Genomic DNA, 15,779 nt, shown 5'->3' with positions numbered 1-15,779 from the left:
GTTTGTTATGTAAAATAATTTTCTTTAATTACTTTGATTGCACATATGAAGCTAATGTTATGTTTCCTTATTAAATTAAAAGAAAAATTAAGAAAAGTATACCTTTTTTATTCTTACAGAGTGATTGTATAAAACTGATGACAAATAGCATTTAGCAAAGAGAGAGGATCAATTTTCACATATACCTTTATTCCCACATCACTTTGATTTGCTAGCAGCTGTATGCTCTTTGGTCTGGTGGTTAATTTGTTAGTTAGTTAATTTGTTAAATAAAATAATTGTCTTTGAATACTTTGAGTGCACTTAAAAAAAAAAGAAAAAAAATAATAGTAATAAACAATAAAGCATTCAAATGAAGTAACAGCCATAACCATGTATCTTATCAATAATCTGATAACTGACAAACCAATCAAATGTTATTCGCTGTTTTCATTTACTACTAAATATGATACAAGATAACATGCATTTCTATTTTTAAAAATGTCCAATTAAAATAAAATAAGTACAGAAAATACCCGTTACAAAACACCCCAAATGAAATGCATTTACAACTTTAAGCTAATCATATTACCACAAAGATCTCGCGGGATGCATTACAAGCCCACCTACAATTTAGGTTACTGCAAGTGCAAGGTCTATTACCTGTAGTGGAAACTAGTGCAAGCAAATTTAAGGCTACAAAAATATTACATTTCATTTGCATAGTGTACGTACAAACCTAATACTAATCCCCGAAATCCGACCTGCTTTTGACATCCAGTGTCTAAAAATACAACAGATACCACAATATTAAAAGGTTTGCAGTATCACTGAAATTCACATGGGTAAGAAGGAAAATTCTCCTGCAGTGAATCGGCTTCAAGCTAATAATTTTTAGCTGCCGATGTCTCAATATCACCACCTAGTTAGCCTGGACCTGAAGCGTTTTAGTTCTGAGGTTAGAGATCGATCGAGCCTAAAACCTAGGCTGAATCAGGACTCCCGAAGATGATTAAATACAGCCAAACAAAGACTGCAGTGTTTCTAGACTCACTTGACTGGTTTATCAACAACTCAACTTCTCCTAGAAGTGACAATACTACAAGAAAATCAGGCTGGAGACAGCAAAATGACAGGTGGACCCATGCAGATGTAATTAACGAAACAGATCAGGGAAAGACCACATTATGAACCTCGCAAAACTGTCAGACTCCAAAAACTCAATATGGGCAGTCCGTCCAATGAGACTATTCAAGTTCCTACCATGAGAAGAGGTATCAAAATTGACATCACAGCGCATGAAGACTCGATGCTCAGATGAAGGGGCACGTATCTGGTCCAAGCAATCATTTAACATCTCCTGAAAGACTTTCCCCTTTTTCGAATAATCCCAAAGAGATGCCTGGGCTATCTCAATTCTAGCAGAATGATACGGAACATAACCATCCTGAGAGGCATTGTCTCACATGTTAAAATCATTGGCAGCAGGAAAGATGACTAACATTAAACTTTTCTAAACAATCAGAACAAATTTATCTATCTATTGTCCAATTATAAGGTTACAATAGAGGAGCAATACCTGGGGTGAAGAGATAAGGATTATATTTCTGAAGTTCTCCAATGTCCTATGCTGAAATAAGGAACAAGAAAATGAGGGAGGGGAGGAAGAAGGTTTTAGCAGTTTTCAGTGTGTAACAAACTAGCTTTAGAAGCTTATGCTTTGAAATGCAAAATATCTTAAGAGGTAGGCAGAATTCTTTTTGCAATCCTTTCAATACCTTACAGAGTTTGTATAAGAAAGTGTTCTGGAGATCTGGATCATCTGAGAGAGTAAGTTGATGAATACATTGAGTGCCCTTGAACTTCTTCAAGAGCCACAACCCTGAGTTAAACAAAGAGTTTGAACTATACAGATAACCCAAGTGTGGACCGGATATAGAAACATATGTATACAAGAATCTCAGATATGGTTCCATCATGCTCTCTGCAATACATGAGCACACATTAAGCAATCAATCACAAACTAGTACAAAAAAGCATACGGCCTGCAATGGTGTACACACCTGCTAATGCAGCTCTTATAATAATGTTCCCAATAGAATGCCCAACAAAGCTAAGCATGATATCTCTTAAGTTACCACTTCTAGAGGCTTTATCCATTTTCCTTTTCACGAAAGAAATCACCTCCTCAGCCAGTCGTTGTCCCATTTCTCTGAAGTCTCCATATGTTTTGTCTTCATTTACCTCCGACATAAGAAACTCTATCTTGGGATCTATCAAAAGCCACTGATTCCGAACAAGCCGTAAATCCAGATGATGTCCCTATTGATGTATGAAACAAGATGAGTACTATCAGTAACACGAAAACTAAAGTGATACCAATCATAAATGAAGGGGACTGCATAGAATAAAGGTCAGAAATCAAATCAAGAGTGATATAGGAAGGGTAACAGGGCATGTAATACTTGAAATGAAGTGAGATCTTCAATACCACAGTTATAATCCAAATATACCATGCATGTTTAAATAATTTTAGAGACACAAACTAAGTTTTTTTTTTTTTTTTTTTGAGAAGAGACACAAACTAAGTTTAAAAAGTAAGAAAATGGATAACGGTTATATAAGAAAATCAACTAATCATATAATATAGACACACTCTCAGGAGGAGACCATTACAAAATAAGCCTAAATACTTCTTATTGAAGAAAAAGAAGGGTAAAATTCAAGTTATCATCCAGATAGAAAGACAATCTTCAATTTATCCCTAAAAAGTGTAAAAACTTCAATTTACCACCATTTTCGTTTAAAAGATGAGGGCAAATTGGGGCACATTGATGACTCTTTCCATTTTTTGGTCTAGTAAAGGGGATAACTTATTTTGGGGGGTATATTGAATTGTCATTCTAAATAGGGATTAATTGAAGTTTACCATTGGAAAAGGAGGGGGGGGGGGGGGGGGGGGGAATCATTTCACAAATTCTATAATGTAAATTATCGAATCCCAATTCTAAGATTTATAGGATATAACTTTATCCTCACTGAAGCTTCTCCATTATTGTCATAATTATTGTTAGGCTCTTCTGGTTGATTTTAAAACAAAATTGGTCTTCATTTAGTACATATACCTTTTAGACAATATAACTTCGCGCAACAGAGGGACTAACTATACAAACTAACCTAATTTGTATGGACAGAATTTAAAACAAAATTGGTCTTCATTTAGTACATATACCTTTTAGACAATATAACTTCGCGCAACAGAGGGACTAACTATACAAACTAACCTAATTTGTATGGACAGAATTCACGAGCTATAAAGTCTTTTGTTGCCTTATGAAAAGTATAAAAACATCATATATAAAACAAACATATATGTATCAGCCACTCTAGAATTTGCTTTTAGAAAGTATAAGGTATCATATCCTTTCTCCATCAATCTAAAATACAGAAACTAGTGTGGTGAAAAGGGAAGTTGGTCTCCTTTGACCTGGGCCATTTCCTAATGAATCCATACTCTTCAATCCACTTTCTTTACATGCACAGATACAACTATCTACATCCCCATAACGAGCTGAGAGAGGAATAACTCTATGCACGCATTTTGTAGAGTTCATTCCCACATTTCATGAAAATATTTTATTGGATTCCTTATCTTCTTAGTAACTATTTCTAACCAACTGAAATTGGAGAATTAGGAAGCAAAAGAGATTAAACAGAAGAAAGAAAAAAGTATGAACAAATTCAAGCTAGGGAAGAGTAGAAATTCCAGCTCTAGATGAGACAAACCTGAAACCCATGTACAAATACAACTATTTTCAAAACCCGGCCACATTGTTGTGAGCTAGCTCCAGTTGACTTTTTCACAGCCTCACTGCTATGTCCACTATGTACACCTGGGTTATCTCTCTGGTCTGGATGACAGAAATATGAATTTCCACTGGTTTTATGCAATGGTGCTTGCACAACACGATCTACGATTACAATAGGAATGCTTGAAGGATCTCCAAAAATATACATGTCTTGAAGTGACCGATTGTTGATCTGACCAGAAGCAACACCAATTCATAAATTCCCAGGAGCAAAAAATATGAGAATGAAGCACTAAAAACCAATATCTTACTCTCATCTGTGCAATGCTTCGTCGATGTAGCTCAGCACGCATTGCTGCACTTTGAGCAGGCTGTCCAGAGAGGGAAAAGATCCAGATTAAAAGACTAAGCAGTCAATAATGTATGCTACAAAAATAAGAAATGATGTTAATTACATCATCGCTGATGCCAAACTTCCGCAAACTCAAAGCTTTCCCTCGGGTACCCGGGTATGAAGACTCATCAACTCTGCTACTGATAAAATGATGAGGCAGCTCAACCTTAGAGTACACCATCCATATTGACCATTCAGCCCTGCGGTCACTAGCCCATGCATCACGCAGATATTCCATTATCTTTCTTCTGTTTGCCCTGGAGGTGAGCAATTTAGGAAACAGAACAGATGATGCTTAAGCACAAAATCAACAGATTCAGCAAGTTAAGAGTAACCACGATAAGTATGGTATCAATCAATCATCAATAAAGGAGATCTGAAGACGTTCATTCAGGCTGAAAAGGAACTTCCAAGCCTTTCATAAAGAGATAAGATAAAGAGTTTTTTTAGGAATTTAATTTGCATTAGAATGTCAACAAGTTGCATTACTTTTTCTAGTTTAAAATTTGTCAAAAGAACATATATATAAAGACATTTTGAGAGCATAGACCGGAGTTTTTGTAAATATATAAAGCTCAAATGTCATCTGGAACAACATATGACATGTAATTATTACCAATTCTGATGATAATCATGCAACTTATGCATCAGCTAGTCAAGGGCATCACAAGCAATTTATTTGTCAAGAAGTCCGAGCATATATGGCAAGGGAGCGTAAACTTTACGAGATACTTCATGAAATGATGACAACAAGAGACTCCAGGAGGGCAGTTCTGGAGCATGGATAAATAGTTCATCTTTAGTGAACTTAACCCCTTTAACTTTTTTTCTTACCATCTTTCAAGAATGTATTTATTAATCAATCCATTAGTAAATTTATAAACAGTATTTTCAATTCTTATTTCATAGGCAGTTCACAAAAAAATTTATTTCTTGAAATTAAAATACCTGCAGAAAAATCCATAAAAATAAAAATTGTATTCTTTAATTAACATGGGTAACATGACTCCAAAAATTTTTTATTGAGGGCTGTATTCGACTACAACTCAGTAGTAAATCTGCACTAAGAAACTATCTTTTGCTAGAATTGTGAATCAATAGAACTCTATTAGTTTTTATTTGCTCAAAACAAGTATCGTGATTCTTCTCCAACCCTCTATATCAGAGTCCACGCCCTAATCAAAGTAAAACAATTTGTTGAGCCATTAGGGCATGAATGGGTAAATACTAAATAAAGTGATCAAATTTCTATTGTCGCAAGCGTGATTTGCATAACGTGATAAAATTTAATAAAACTTAATTAATTTTTTCTAGAGCTAACTTAGGCATACATAAGTAATTAACTAAAAGGTGCTCAAGTTATATGACAAAACAAAATAAAAATAAAAGCAAATATAATGAAATTTAAGAAAACCAGGAGATTCTTAAATCAATTAAATCCAGTGCAGAAGCATGCCTGTGAAACATCAAAAATGTATTCCACAAATACAGAATTTGATTGCCCAACGTGTGGAAAGCATTTAATAGATCATCCCATGGTAAGGAGTGAGACAAACCATCACTTTGAAGATCTTTTGCACCATCTGCTTTCCGCTGAAGGACAGGAAAGGTAAACAATAAGTGTTAATGAAATCACTATAAAAGAAGCAAAAGTAGTTCAATGCCAGAAATGAAGTAAAGACCTCAACACCATTCTGTGGCATGCCCAAGAGTTGCACTGGAACTTCACCATCCATTGAACCAAACAACATATCATCCAAATCAATTGCTTGGTCAATTGCTTTACTAATTTCTTTTAGATCTTCAAGAAGAATGTCACGAGCAGAAAATAGGGCTTTAATAAGCATGAGCTGAGTGGAATCTACAGAAGCCAATTGACTCCATATCTTCTGGGCTACAAACTCAGACTGTAAGAAAAAAGGGTTGAGCAATGGCTACATAGAAACTAAGACCAACATTAAAAAATAAATAAATAAACAAAAATGAAAATAAAGAAAGAAAGTAAAAAAGGAAAAAGGAAAGTCCCAAAAGGCTTCATAATAAATATATGGATTAAACAGTTTAACAAAATAAATTCGAGAAAATCATGGCTTAGACAGAACCATCCACAAAAAGATCTTCAAAGATACAACAGACTTTACGGGAAGTTAATATCATATAGGTTTAGTCATTGCAGCCTACAAGTTCCACTCTCTTTGTAACCTCCAAACCCTCCCAAGCAAATCCACTGCAGATGTCATGAAAAAATTTCTTGCTGTATTGCATTGAAATACAGAAGTGAAGAGTTTGACTCTATCTTCCTTCAGCGTAAGGAAGCATAAGATAGGTGGGAGATGGCATTAACATTTGAGGTTTCTTATGTTATGAAAGTGTCAGGAAGCAAGATGCTGCTGTAGCTTCAAATGTTAGTTGACCTAGCTTGATGTGGATTATCCATAGAGAGGAATGATAGGGATTTAAAATGCATTGTGTCACCTCATAATATATGTCAATATGACTACTTGAGGGATTTTGTTACACATGGCTCTCAATTACTTGTCCTCTAAAAATCACATATCATTTTGGACCTTTTGTATACTATTATCTCAACTCCTACTCCATTTCTATATTGGTTACTCTGGCTTCCAGAAGATTTTCTTTTTTCTTGCCCTGTATTGGATAAATAAAGAGTAGAAAACCTTGGGAAAGTCCGAAAGTGTCCAGATCCAGAATAGCTTATTGATTCCAGAAGCAACCATATCTAATTGCCTGTTTACATATCAAAATATCTTATTTGATTTCTTTTTTTTTTTTTTTTGGTCGAAGAAACAAAAGATTAGATTTAGAACTATATGATATATGCACAAAGATTGATAGGGCTATAAATCCACAAAAACTAGGACAAGAAGTCCCATCAATACACTCAAAAAACTATATAGATCAAAAATAGCGTAAACACACAAAAACCCATGAAATCAAATTAGATATCTTATTTGATTTCATCTCTAAATAATATAAGAAAATTTTGATTTAACATTATTCATGCCACTTTCTAAAAAGATATAAACAGTCCCACTGCAGAAAGATACAAGCGTTGTTAGAGAATATATTGGCGGTTGTTTACAGCAGACAGGAATGACCTCCTATGTAATTCTTAACAGAAATAAGCCAAATTTTGTACACTCAAATAATCTAAAATTTGAAAAATCAGATCATTACTAACATTGTTTCATAATCTGGGCAAGTGCTCAGTCACAGGTCATGCATGACACATCAAGATTCAAGACCATACTCTTAAAATGTTAACTAATTAATGCAACCATGCAGAAATCTTCATTAGAAGGAGTTTATTTTCATTAAATATACATCAACGTCTTCTCCCTAAAAGTTATGTTTCAAGCATGGAGGGAAACGCGAGAGGGGGAGAGAGAGAGAGAGAGAGCTATAACATTTTCATTTTTTCACTTTTTGTGCAAATCATTCCATCAAACATTTTAGGGGGAATTTCTTTGTCAAACAACATATGTTTGGAGCACGTGTTGGTCAATTTAAGAATTTCAATCTTCCACTCTGCCTCTACTCCCTCTTTTTTGTGCCTAGGGTCAAAATTATAGGAATTAGGCAATACAAATCGGTGTTCTATTGGTGAAAGACAGGGGAAAGGAATAAGGGGTGGAGGCAATCCCATATTCTGCTCATAAAAGAACTCCAATGTTGAAAGTTGCTATGTCGGTATAACATTATCTCATCTCAAAATTCCAAGAAAAGCAGACTACATTATCAAAAAAAAAAAATTATTCAAAAATTCATGGACAATCATGAAGAAATTTCTGACCAGGAATACAAGACAAAGAATTCAATTAAAGATAATACACAAGGAGATAGTGAGATACAGAATCTACTTTGAACCATCACAATCTTCACTAGGAATATTTCTAGTAACCCAATCAATACTCAATGGAATTACTCAATTGGCAATATTCTGATAAACACGTGATCCACAACAGACTTGGAAATCAAGACCAAATGTTAGTAACTGCGGGAATGTGTAAAAGAAATGAACATGTAGTTTTGACCAGTTCATCAACTTAAAAAACTAGAACTCTGAGAAATCTAGGTACCTTTGGTGGAGCCGTGGAAGAACTAGCTTTTAGTAGACTGACATGTACACTAACATCAACAAGGACAGCATGCAAAGAATCAAAATGAACAGGGCAATAAGAATGCAACCCTAGAAGTGCTTTGGGAGGGATTCGAAATTCATGAACTGCAGCAGGGCAAGCGTCCAGAGATGACTGCAAGTCAGGGCTGCATATAGGGCATTAAAAATCACCATTTTAGGTTCAGAGAACTGTTGAATGGCTATAACATTCCTTCAAATTGGTGTTTAACTTCATTTCAATAGTCAATAAACAAATAGTTTCATCAACTAACCTGTTCTCCAGCACAGAAGCATACATCAGCTCAAACTTCAAAATGACAGCAGATGTTGATAGAACCTGCAAAACTAATGTTATATCAATTACCAAGATATTTATGAAAACCATCAAAATCTAACAGTATACAGGAACATGCCAAGAAGTTGAGATGGATATTCTTTCAAAACCGAGGTTACATTGGATTCACAACTTGCTACTCTTTTTAAATCATAAAAATACTTATGTTTCATCCATTATTTTTTCTTTGAAAATAGATATGTTGTAAGCTACTCCAAGTTTGAGCTTCTTTTCCCTCCATTTGCCATAAAAATATGTGATAATCGAAATTTGTGTATGATGAGGAAGGTAATAATCCTAATGTAGGTATTAAGCTAGCCTTGTATAATGAGGAAGGTAATAATCCTAATGTAGGCATAAGCTGGCCTTGTGAGTTGCTGCCATTTGGACAAATAAGCTGTTTCAATTTCTACATGCCTATTCATTTTTGGTATCCTGTATATGCTACTTCAACTTTTGTTGGGAAGACCAAAAAAATTTAACTACGGGACCCAAAAAAAGAAAAAGGTTCAGTATCAGACAAGAATTTTTTTTTTTTTTTTGGGGCTCCTTTTTGCCTTTTGCACTAACTTTTGTGCTATTTTTGGTACATAGAGCATTAATCTTTTTGGGTTACCTTGTTTGCTATTCTGATACCTCCAAAGCTTCAACTCGTGTCAGAAATATGGTTTAAAAAGCAAAATACGAGTGAGAACAAAGAAGTCAACTACCTCATATTTGCTAACAGATAAATTGAATGCAATCATAACTGATAGATGCACATCCTGCCTCGCATATTTGATCCGAAAAGGCTGTGTTGAGAAACTATTTTCTGCATCATCAATTCTCCAAACTCCATAAAAATCATCAAAGCCCAGTTGAGGAGCTGCAGATAAAAAAAAATAGCAGCATCTCTTAGCTTTTCAATTTATCTAAAGCAAACATTAAAATTCAAAAGACAACAACAAGCTCTCAGCAAGATCAAACATTCTTGTTCAAAGTAAAATATCTCTCTTCACCGGGTCAATGACAAAATGCAGAACATTAAAATAAATAGTCTTATCATTAATTTTAATCCTATGGAGTTTGATGGGTGAGTGTTTGTTCCTTTCAATCATTTGGTTGAATCTCAAACAGCTAGCTATTACTAAGTTTCTACCGAATCACATCATCGCCCTTCCCAAAACTTGCTAACAAAGGAGAATATCAGCGTACCACTAGTCCCGCGAGAACTTCTCAATCAATTAAATAGTGATTCACCACAATGCGTCTTGAGAACATAACACTGAAAACTTCAACTTGTATATAACACTATCAATTAGCAACCCAAAATAAACAATGCATCTCGCAAATCAACAACTATAAGATTTAAGTTGGTGGGTAGTTTACTAACAGCTAAAAATGGATGATTAAAGAATATTATAGATATAAGGATAGATATAAGCTTCACATTTTCTACAAGTAATAAGTAACCTTCATATTGAACAACCCTTGCCGGTGTTCCCACAGCACTACTACTGTACTCACTATCTTCCCATCTCAAAGTAATCTTAATTTGATACCACCTGCATTTAGCATTCAATTTTATAATTAAAACTCAAAACAACAACTAATCAAACATCCAAAACTAAGTAAATAAATAAATAACATGAACTTACTACTTACCCTTGCTGGAAAAGGTCAAGATTATGAAACCTATGAATGTAAATGGCGATTTCATGCACAGCATCTAATGTAAACCCCGCCTCCGCCGCCGCCGACGCTATTGCTGATGCTGGTGGCGATGTTGGCTGCGGCGGCGGCGGCGGCGGAGGCAAATTAGGGTTTGGGAAGTCTGCATTTGGCAACCTCTTTGTTGACCAATTTTTACCAACGAACCATTTTAATCTACGAAACATATGTAAGCTTTCAATTTCATACTCTCACACTCTCCCCATTTATTCATAGAAATTAACAAACAATTTTAAGCAACCAAGTCAACAACTTAAATTTTTTTTTGGGTTTTTTATTTTTTATTTTGGCTCATTTGAAGAAAACTAATTTATTTTTTTCTCAGTTTGACAAATAATAGTAATAATGATGAAAATGAAAGGCTATAGTAATGATGATCGCTAAGATAAGCTGCTGTGCAGTGTGAGAAAAAGAGAAATTAATGAAATTTGTTTTTGTCTTTTTATTGAAAAATAAACCATGGTGTCGGATCGGTGACGACACCCGGGTGTGTTAAGCCCGTGATTTGTTTTTAACTCTCTTTTTGTGTTTGCTTTTACATTATTTTGTCTCACATTCGACATCCCGTTATAAGAAACAGTTGGATCCGAATTAATAATTGGGTCGCATGGATTGGATCAGAATTGACCGGTCGAGTTCTTAAAAAGAAAACACAAAATAATTAAAATATTTTTAAAATTATATATTCATTGATTTACTTTTGTTTAAAAAGACAAGTTTTATCATTTTACTCTTCTATATTTATCTAATATCTTAGAAAATAAGTGGGTTTATCATCACCAAAATATGAATATTATTTAGTTTGTATATTAACTGATGCGGTAAATAATATGTATCTATTTGATTAGTTTAAGTGATTGATAATTAATAAATTATTATTTTTAATTCAAAAAGTGAATTATTGTTAGTGATACACGGGTTGAAATACAAACAAGTTTTTAAATTGAATAAGCGCAACTCTTTTTTTAAGCACCATAATCATTTTTTTATTCTTTCTAATAACGTATGTGAATATTTTAGCAAACAATTAACTCACTTTTTGGGCCAATTTTATGCGTGAGGATCATTAAAACTTAAATACTTTTTATATTTGAGTCCAAGATCCAACTTGAGAGATAAGGATCGACCTTCCAAAAGTTTGCATCCTAAATTCGAGTCTTGCTCGTGTGGATGTGTTAAATAAAAAAAGAAAAAAACACTATTTATTTGATGTGTCGCATTGCATTTTATTAGATTCAATTCTATTCTATTAGACGATATTATAAATTTTACATTATTCAATAGTGCATAATTGACTTGGACGAGTGCCCTTCAAAAATAACATTAATGGAAGAGGGAGATATAATATAGGAGTGCGGTAAGAAAATATATATATATATATAGAGGGGGGGGGGGGGGGGGGGGGGGGGGGGGGGGGGAAGCGGAAGAGGAATTGTATTACTTAGTCAATATTCATCAAAATTGCTTGAAAATGAGAATAAGGCCTTAAAGCTATAGTCAAAGAATCTTTGTAGAAACTAATATCATATGACAGCATTAATTGAGTGAGAAGTCGCACAATGAAAATAAATCATGTTAGTCATGTAATATTTTCATCCCATCAAAATCTTTATATCAAATTAGTTTGTATAAAAAATTCATTGATCTAGGATTATTCCACTTGTACTGTGTCTATATATATCTATATGTAAATGGTATTGTTTAAAAAGAAAAAAGGGAATTTTAAAAAATCAAGGTTGTATCAGAAGAAAATGATCAAATCTGTCCAGGTTTATATATAATGATGTTTTGTATAGTTAAACTCAGTAGTAAATCATGAAAACGATTAGAATAACCACCACATAAAAATATTTAAACAAGGTCATCGATTTATATACATATACAAACACACGACACATTTAATTAGTACAGGTCGACACATTTAATTAGTACAGGCGGACACAGATCAATTGGGGTTTCCTTCCTGCAGCAAAATAAAGAGATCCCGAGCTTTCCTAAAATGATATTAAGAAAAAGAAAACAAATTTTACAGTGCCCTAATTAAAATAATCCACTACAAATTTTGTCAGGGATCTCATTAAGCAGTGATTTAAACATCCATCTTCAATTTTGATTAAATTATTTAAAGTCTCTGGCTGCATCAGCTACCAAAGGGAAATTAATCCCGAGCATTTCCCCCCATCTTCATCTTATTCTATCTGATATAGTCTCAATGGCAGGCTGCGTAAGCTGCAAAGCCAGACTATTTCTTTAGTCTAAGCTAACAATTGACGGTTGATAACACACCTCACCTACCAGTGCAATGAGTTCACTCTTCGAAGAACACGAGGTGGTCTTCTCTTCTCAACAACAGGAATAAGATTCTCCATGAGCTACAAATGAAACCAAAGAATGAACCACGAGTGTGTTAGTTCAGCAAACTAGTAGTCATATTAAAAAGCCATTCTATTTGGACAAAGTTTATGGATAAGTTCATAACTCCTCAAAGTGTTCCACACTTCATAATGGCAATAAAACAATAAAAACCAGTTTATTTGTCATTTCAGATACCCTTACAAGGAACCTGAACATGGATGGTGCAAAGATAACTGGGTTTGCGTACACAACTTGGAATGTTGGCTATTATATCCGACAATTCATAACTCGACAACCCGAAGATAAACTCGAGAAATATTGGCTCATGAAAACACTTTTGTTCATCAATTTCTATCTAGATGATTTTTGCATATGGTCAAGTCATGCACAATAAGTCAACAAAAAGCGTGTGCATGATTTCTGTCCACCCAAGTCGCATCTAGATTCTAGACATGTTGGTAGTCAAAATTGACAACTGGAAAATTGATTGCCCAAGAAAAAGGACTGATGCAGTGACGCTACAATAGGCATACAAAACATGTGCACATCATTATGCAGACAAAAAAAATCATATCCACAAATAATCAAAATTAACCATTAAAAAGATCAATAATGTCATCTCTCATTTTCGTGCATAAACATACAAATGCATGATAAGTGTTAAAAATGACATTTCTGTTTGATGTCTATATCAAATCCTGGATTATATAGTTAGGAAACACAAGCATAGATCAGCCGAATACACACCTGCTTAAACCTCTGCTTGTTCTGCTCAGCCTGCAATTATAAATTCAACTCATAAGAAGCTTGTAAACGGGCGCGTGGGGGGGGGAGGGGGAATTGAGTACAAAAGGAGGGAAATGCAAGAAATGAAATCTGGAACCATTCAAGTTTCAAATGAATGATTACTGTTGGCACAGTCATGTCCAGGGAGGATTTAGATCCTGAAGAACATAAGGCTTATCCATTCAAAAATTACGTAGGATATAATTTAGAACAAATGAACAAGAGAAGGGAAAAGACAGCGAAAGAAAGTTTTTGTTTATACATAAAATTAGACCTTAACGCATATAAAGCAGATAGTAGATGCTAAAATTCATTCTTAAGATGATTCAATTAACAAAGTTCAAGAAGTCAGCCAATTAATAGATCAAGGTCATATCTCATACGCAGAACTCTTGACCAACATATGAACTGATTATATGATCCTCAAAAAAGCTTATCCATGATGCACTTCTATGGAAAGCAAGATAACCATTATTATTAACTTATCAAATTATGGGTTCACAAAACTCAAATGCCCTTCAACTTCAGCAGACAGCCATGTTATGAACGATCAAATTATGGTAATCAGAGCAAAGAATTCTTCATAATTATCATAAGATAAATACCTCTTCCCTCAGCAGCCGTGCTTTCTCCTCCTCCAGCTGCGTCACCAGCGACTCCAATTCAACTGTGTACGCCTGATCATAAAGAAGAAAAAAGGAAAAACTACTTAAAATCCCCAAGTTTAAAAACACTCGCGTAAAGAAGTACAAATGTTCTTGTAACTAGTTAAACAACAGAGTCGGCGCAATATATTGCTTTACTAATAATTTTTCCAATTATTCATTCCTTAATTCGTATGAAAATTAAACACGAATTAATCTGAAGTTTCATAAATTTTGTAATTAAAAGAAATTAAAAAAAAAAAAGAACCTGCTTTCGCTCTCTGGACCTTGCAGCAGACTCTCGGTTCTTGATCATTCTCCTCTGCTTTTGCTGAGTTGCCTTATCCATGGGTGGCTCTTCAACAATTCGCCTCTTCCCTCTCCCTCCCCCTCCCCCTCCCCCTGGCCCCACCACCACCAACTGATTATTGTTATTACTATTAATATTATTAATATTATTATTGTTGTTATTGTTGTTGTTTCCGTAGGGTCTCACGTCTTCCTCTCTAACCGCCCCAGCTTTCGTCAAAAAATCTTCAAGCGTCATCTCCTCATCGGCTGCACCCGCCCGTCTCTGATCGCTACCTCCCGCCACGATCTGCTTCCACACTTCATCCACCGATTTATTGTTATCATCATTACTACTATTGTTGTTGTTATTATTATTAGTACCAGAATTATCGTTGGCACTACCGGTGTCATTGACGTCGCGTGGAATCGAGGCGCCGCTGCCGAGTGCGAGCTGATCCGGCGTCGGCGTTGCGTATATGTTCTTCAGAAGATCGTCCATGTTCATGGAGCCTAAGCAGTTTGGCGGATCATCGGCGAGCATGCTGGAGAGAGAGGAAGGACATATAGATGATGGCTGCTGCTGACATGGCAGATCCGTATTGGTCGTTGACGCGGTCGCCATAACCTTCGACGACGCCATCATTTTTTCTTCAATTAAAAAAAAAAAACTCCCCCAATTTTCTCGCGCAAGTACACCTCTTCTTCTCCTTCTTCGCCTCTTGAATTTTCGTTCCTTTATAAAATTTAACTTAAACAGAAAAGATAAAAAAAAAAAGGCACAAAAGATATTTTCTTTTTATATCAGAATCAAGAAGTATCCTACTCACCACCACCACCAGCATAAGATGCGAAGATAAATACTAGCTGACGGCGGAAATATCGAACGCGTGGAAGATGGAGGGGTATTTTAGTCTTTTCAACAATAAGGGTGATTTTGTCATTGTGGCAACTGTGTACGCGGAGGCTGCCATCGAGCGAGTACGTGTGAGCGTTTGTGATATTTATCTAAGCGAAGTCGCCCGTTATCCTGCCAACTCGGAAAAAGTTAGTTGGAAGCTTGTGGATGACTGATCTGATTTAATAATTAAGTCGTCGTACACTTGTTCCAATCTTATCCAAATCATTTATAACGTGAGGAAAGTGACTAGATTTACCGATTCAGGTTGCCCACTTCTCTCTGTTTTTCGGTCGGCGATTGCCTATTTATTAGAAAGAGAATCAGTTAATTGAAAAATGTCTCCAGACACTACAGATTTGATTGGAATTAAGTCAAATAATTAGGGATACAATCAATAAGTTATCTTAGGGTAACATAGCCCACAGTCCTAGCACTATG

General features: G+C 35.0%; 2 protein-coding genes across 4 annotated transcripts; both read right to left on the bottom strand.

The window, feature by feature from the left end:
- Nucleotides 1-398: 398 nt before the first annotated feature.
- LOC102619853 (uncharacterized) lies at nt 399-10,899 on the bottom strand. Of its 3 annotated transcripts, none has more exons than XM_006491786.4 (14): nt 10,302-10,899; nt 10,110-10,201; nt 9,368-9,522; nt 8,596-8,660; nt 8,283-8,469; nt 5,865-6,089; nt 5,639-5,775; nt 4,244-4,439; nt 4,100-4,159; nt 3,766-4,020; nt 2,043-2,301; nt 1,758-1,963; nt 1,559-1,609; nt 399-1,426 (listed from the first exon to the last, which is right to left on the bottom strand). In XM_006491786.4, exons 1-14 carry the CDS (start codon nt 10,532-10,534, stop codon nt 1,136-1,138), a joined length of 2,412 nt encoding a protein of 803 aa, XP_006491849.2. In that variant the 5' UTR covers nt 10,535-10,899; the 3' UTR covers nt 399-1,135. The 3 variants fall into 3 exon arrangements, with proteins under 3 accessions (XP_006491849.2, XP_006491850.2, XP_006491851.2); XM_006491787.4 differs by having other exon boundaries at nt 4,244-4,430; XM_006491788.4 differs by lacking the exons at nt 10,110-10,201; nt 10,302-10,899 and adding an exon at nt 9,852-10,062.
- A 1,277-nt stretch (nt 10,900-12,176) lies between these two features.
- Nucleotides 12,177-15,399, bottom strand: LOC102608488 (G-box-binding factor 4-like). The gene is made up of 5 exons (XM_052441796.1): nt 14,421-15,399; nt 14,114-14,185; nt 13,470-13,499; nt 12,663-12,739; nt 12,177-12,596 (listed from the first exon to the last, which is right to left on the bottom strand). The coding sequence occupies exons 1-5, from the start codon at nt 15,084-15,086 to the stop codon at nt 12,557-12,559; spliced, it is 885 nt and encodes a 294-aa protein (XP_052297756.1). The 5' UTR covers nt 15,087-15,399; the 3' UTR covers nt 12,177-12,556.
- Between the last annotated feature and the right edge of the window lie 380 nt (nt 15,400-15,779).

The sequence above is a fragment of the Citrus sinensis genome, chromosome 5 (assembly GCF_022201045.2).
Source record: "Citrus sinensis cultivar Valencia sweet orange chromosome 5, DVS_A1.0, whole genome shotgun sequence".
Lineage (NCBI taxonomy): Eukaryota > Viridiplantae > Streptophyta > Magnoliopsida > Sapindales > Rutaceae > Citrus > Citrus sinensis.
This window is presented reverse-complemented; position numbering and strand designations above follow the sequence as displayed.

What these genes read in the sequence shown, in the direction of transcription:
- LOC102619853 (XM_006491786.4), bottom strand. Translation starts at nt 10,534, where the DNA reads ATGTTTCGTAGATTAAAATGGTTCGTTGGTAAAAATTGGTCAACAAAG. An exon ending in TGCCACAGAATGGTGTTGAG is followed by an intron (nt 5,776 to 5,864) that starts GTCTTTACTTCA and finishes CCTGTCCTTCAG; the next exon opens with CGGAAAGCAGATGGTGCAAA. An exon ending in TCTTATACAAACTCTGTAAG is followed by an intron (nt 1,610 to 1,757) that starts GTATTGAAAGGA and finishes TCCTTATTTCAG; the next exon opens with CATAGGACATTGGAGAACTT.
- LOC102608488 (XM_052441796.1), bottom strand. Translation starts at nt 15,086, where the DNA reads ATGATGGCGTCGTCGAAGGTTATGGCGACCGCGTCAACGACCAATACG. An exon ending in GGTCCAGAGAGCGAAAGCAG is followed by an intron (nt 14,186 to 14,420) that starts GTTCTTTTTTTT and finishes CTTTATGATCAG; the next exon opens with GCGTACACAGTTGAATTGGA. An exon ending in CACGGCTGCTGAGGGAAGAG is followed by an intron (nt 13,500 to 14,113) that starts GTATTTATCTTA and finishes TTATAATTGCAG; the next exon opens with GCTGAGCAGAACAAGCAGAG.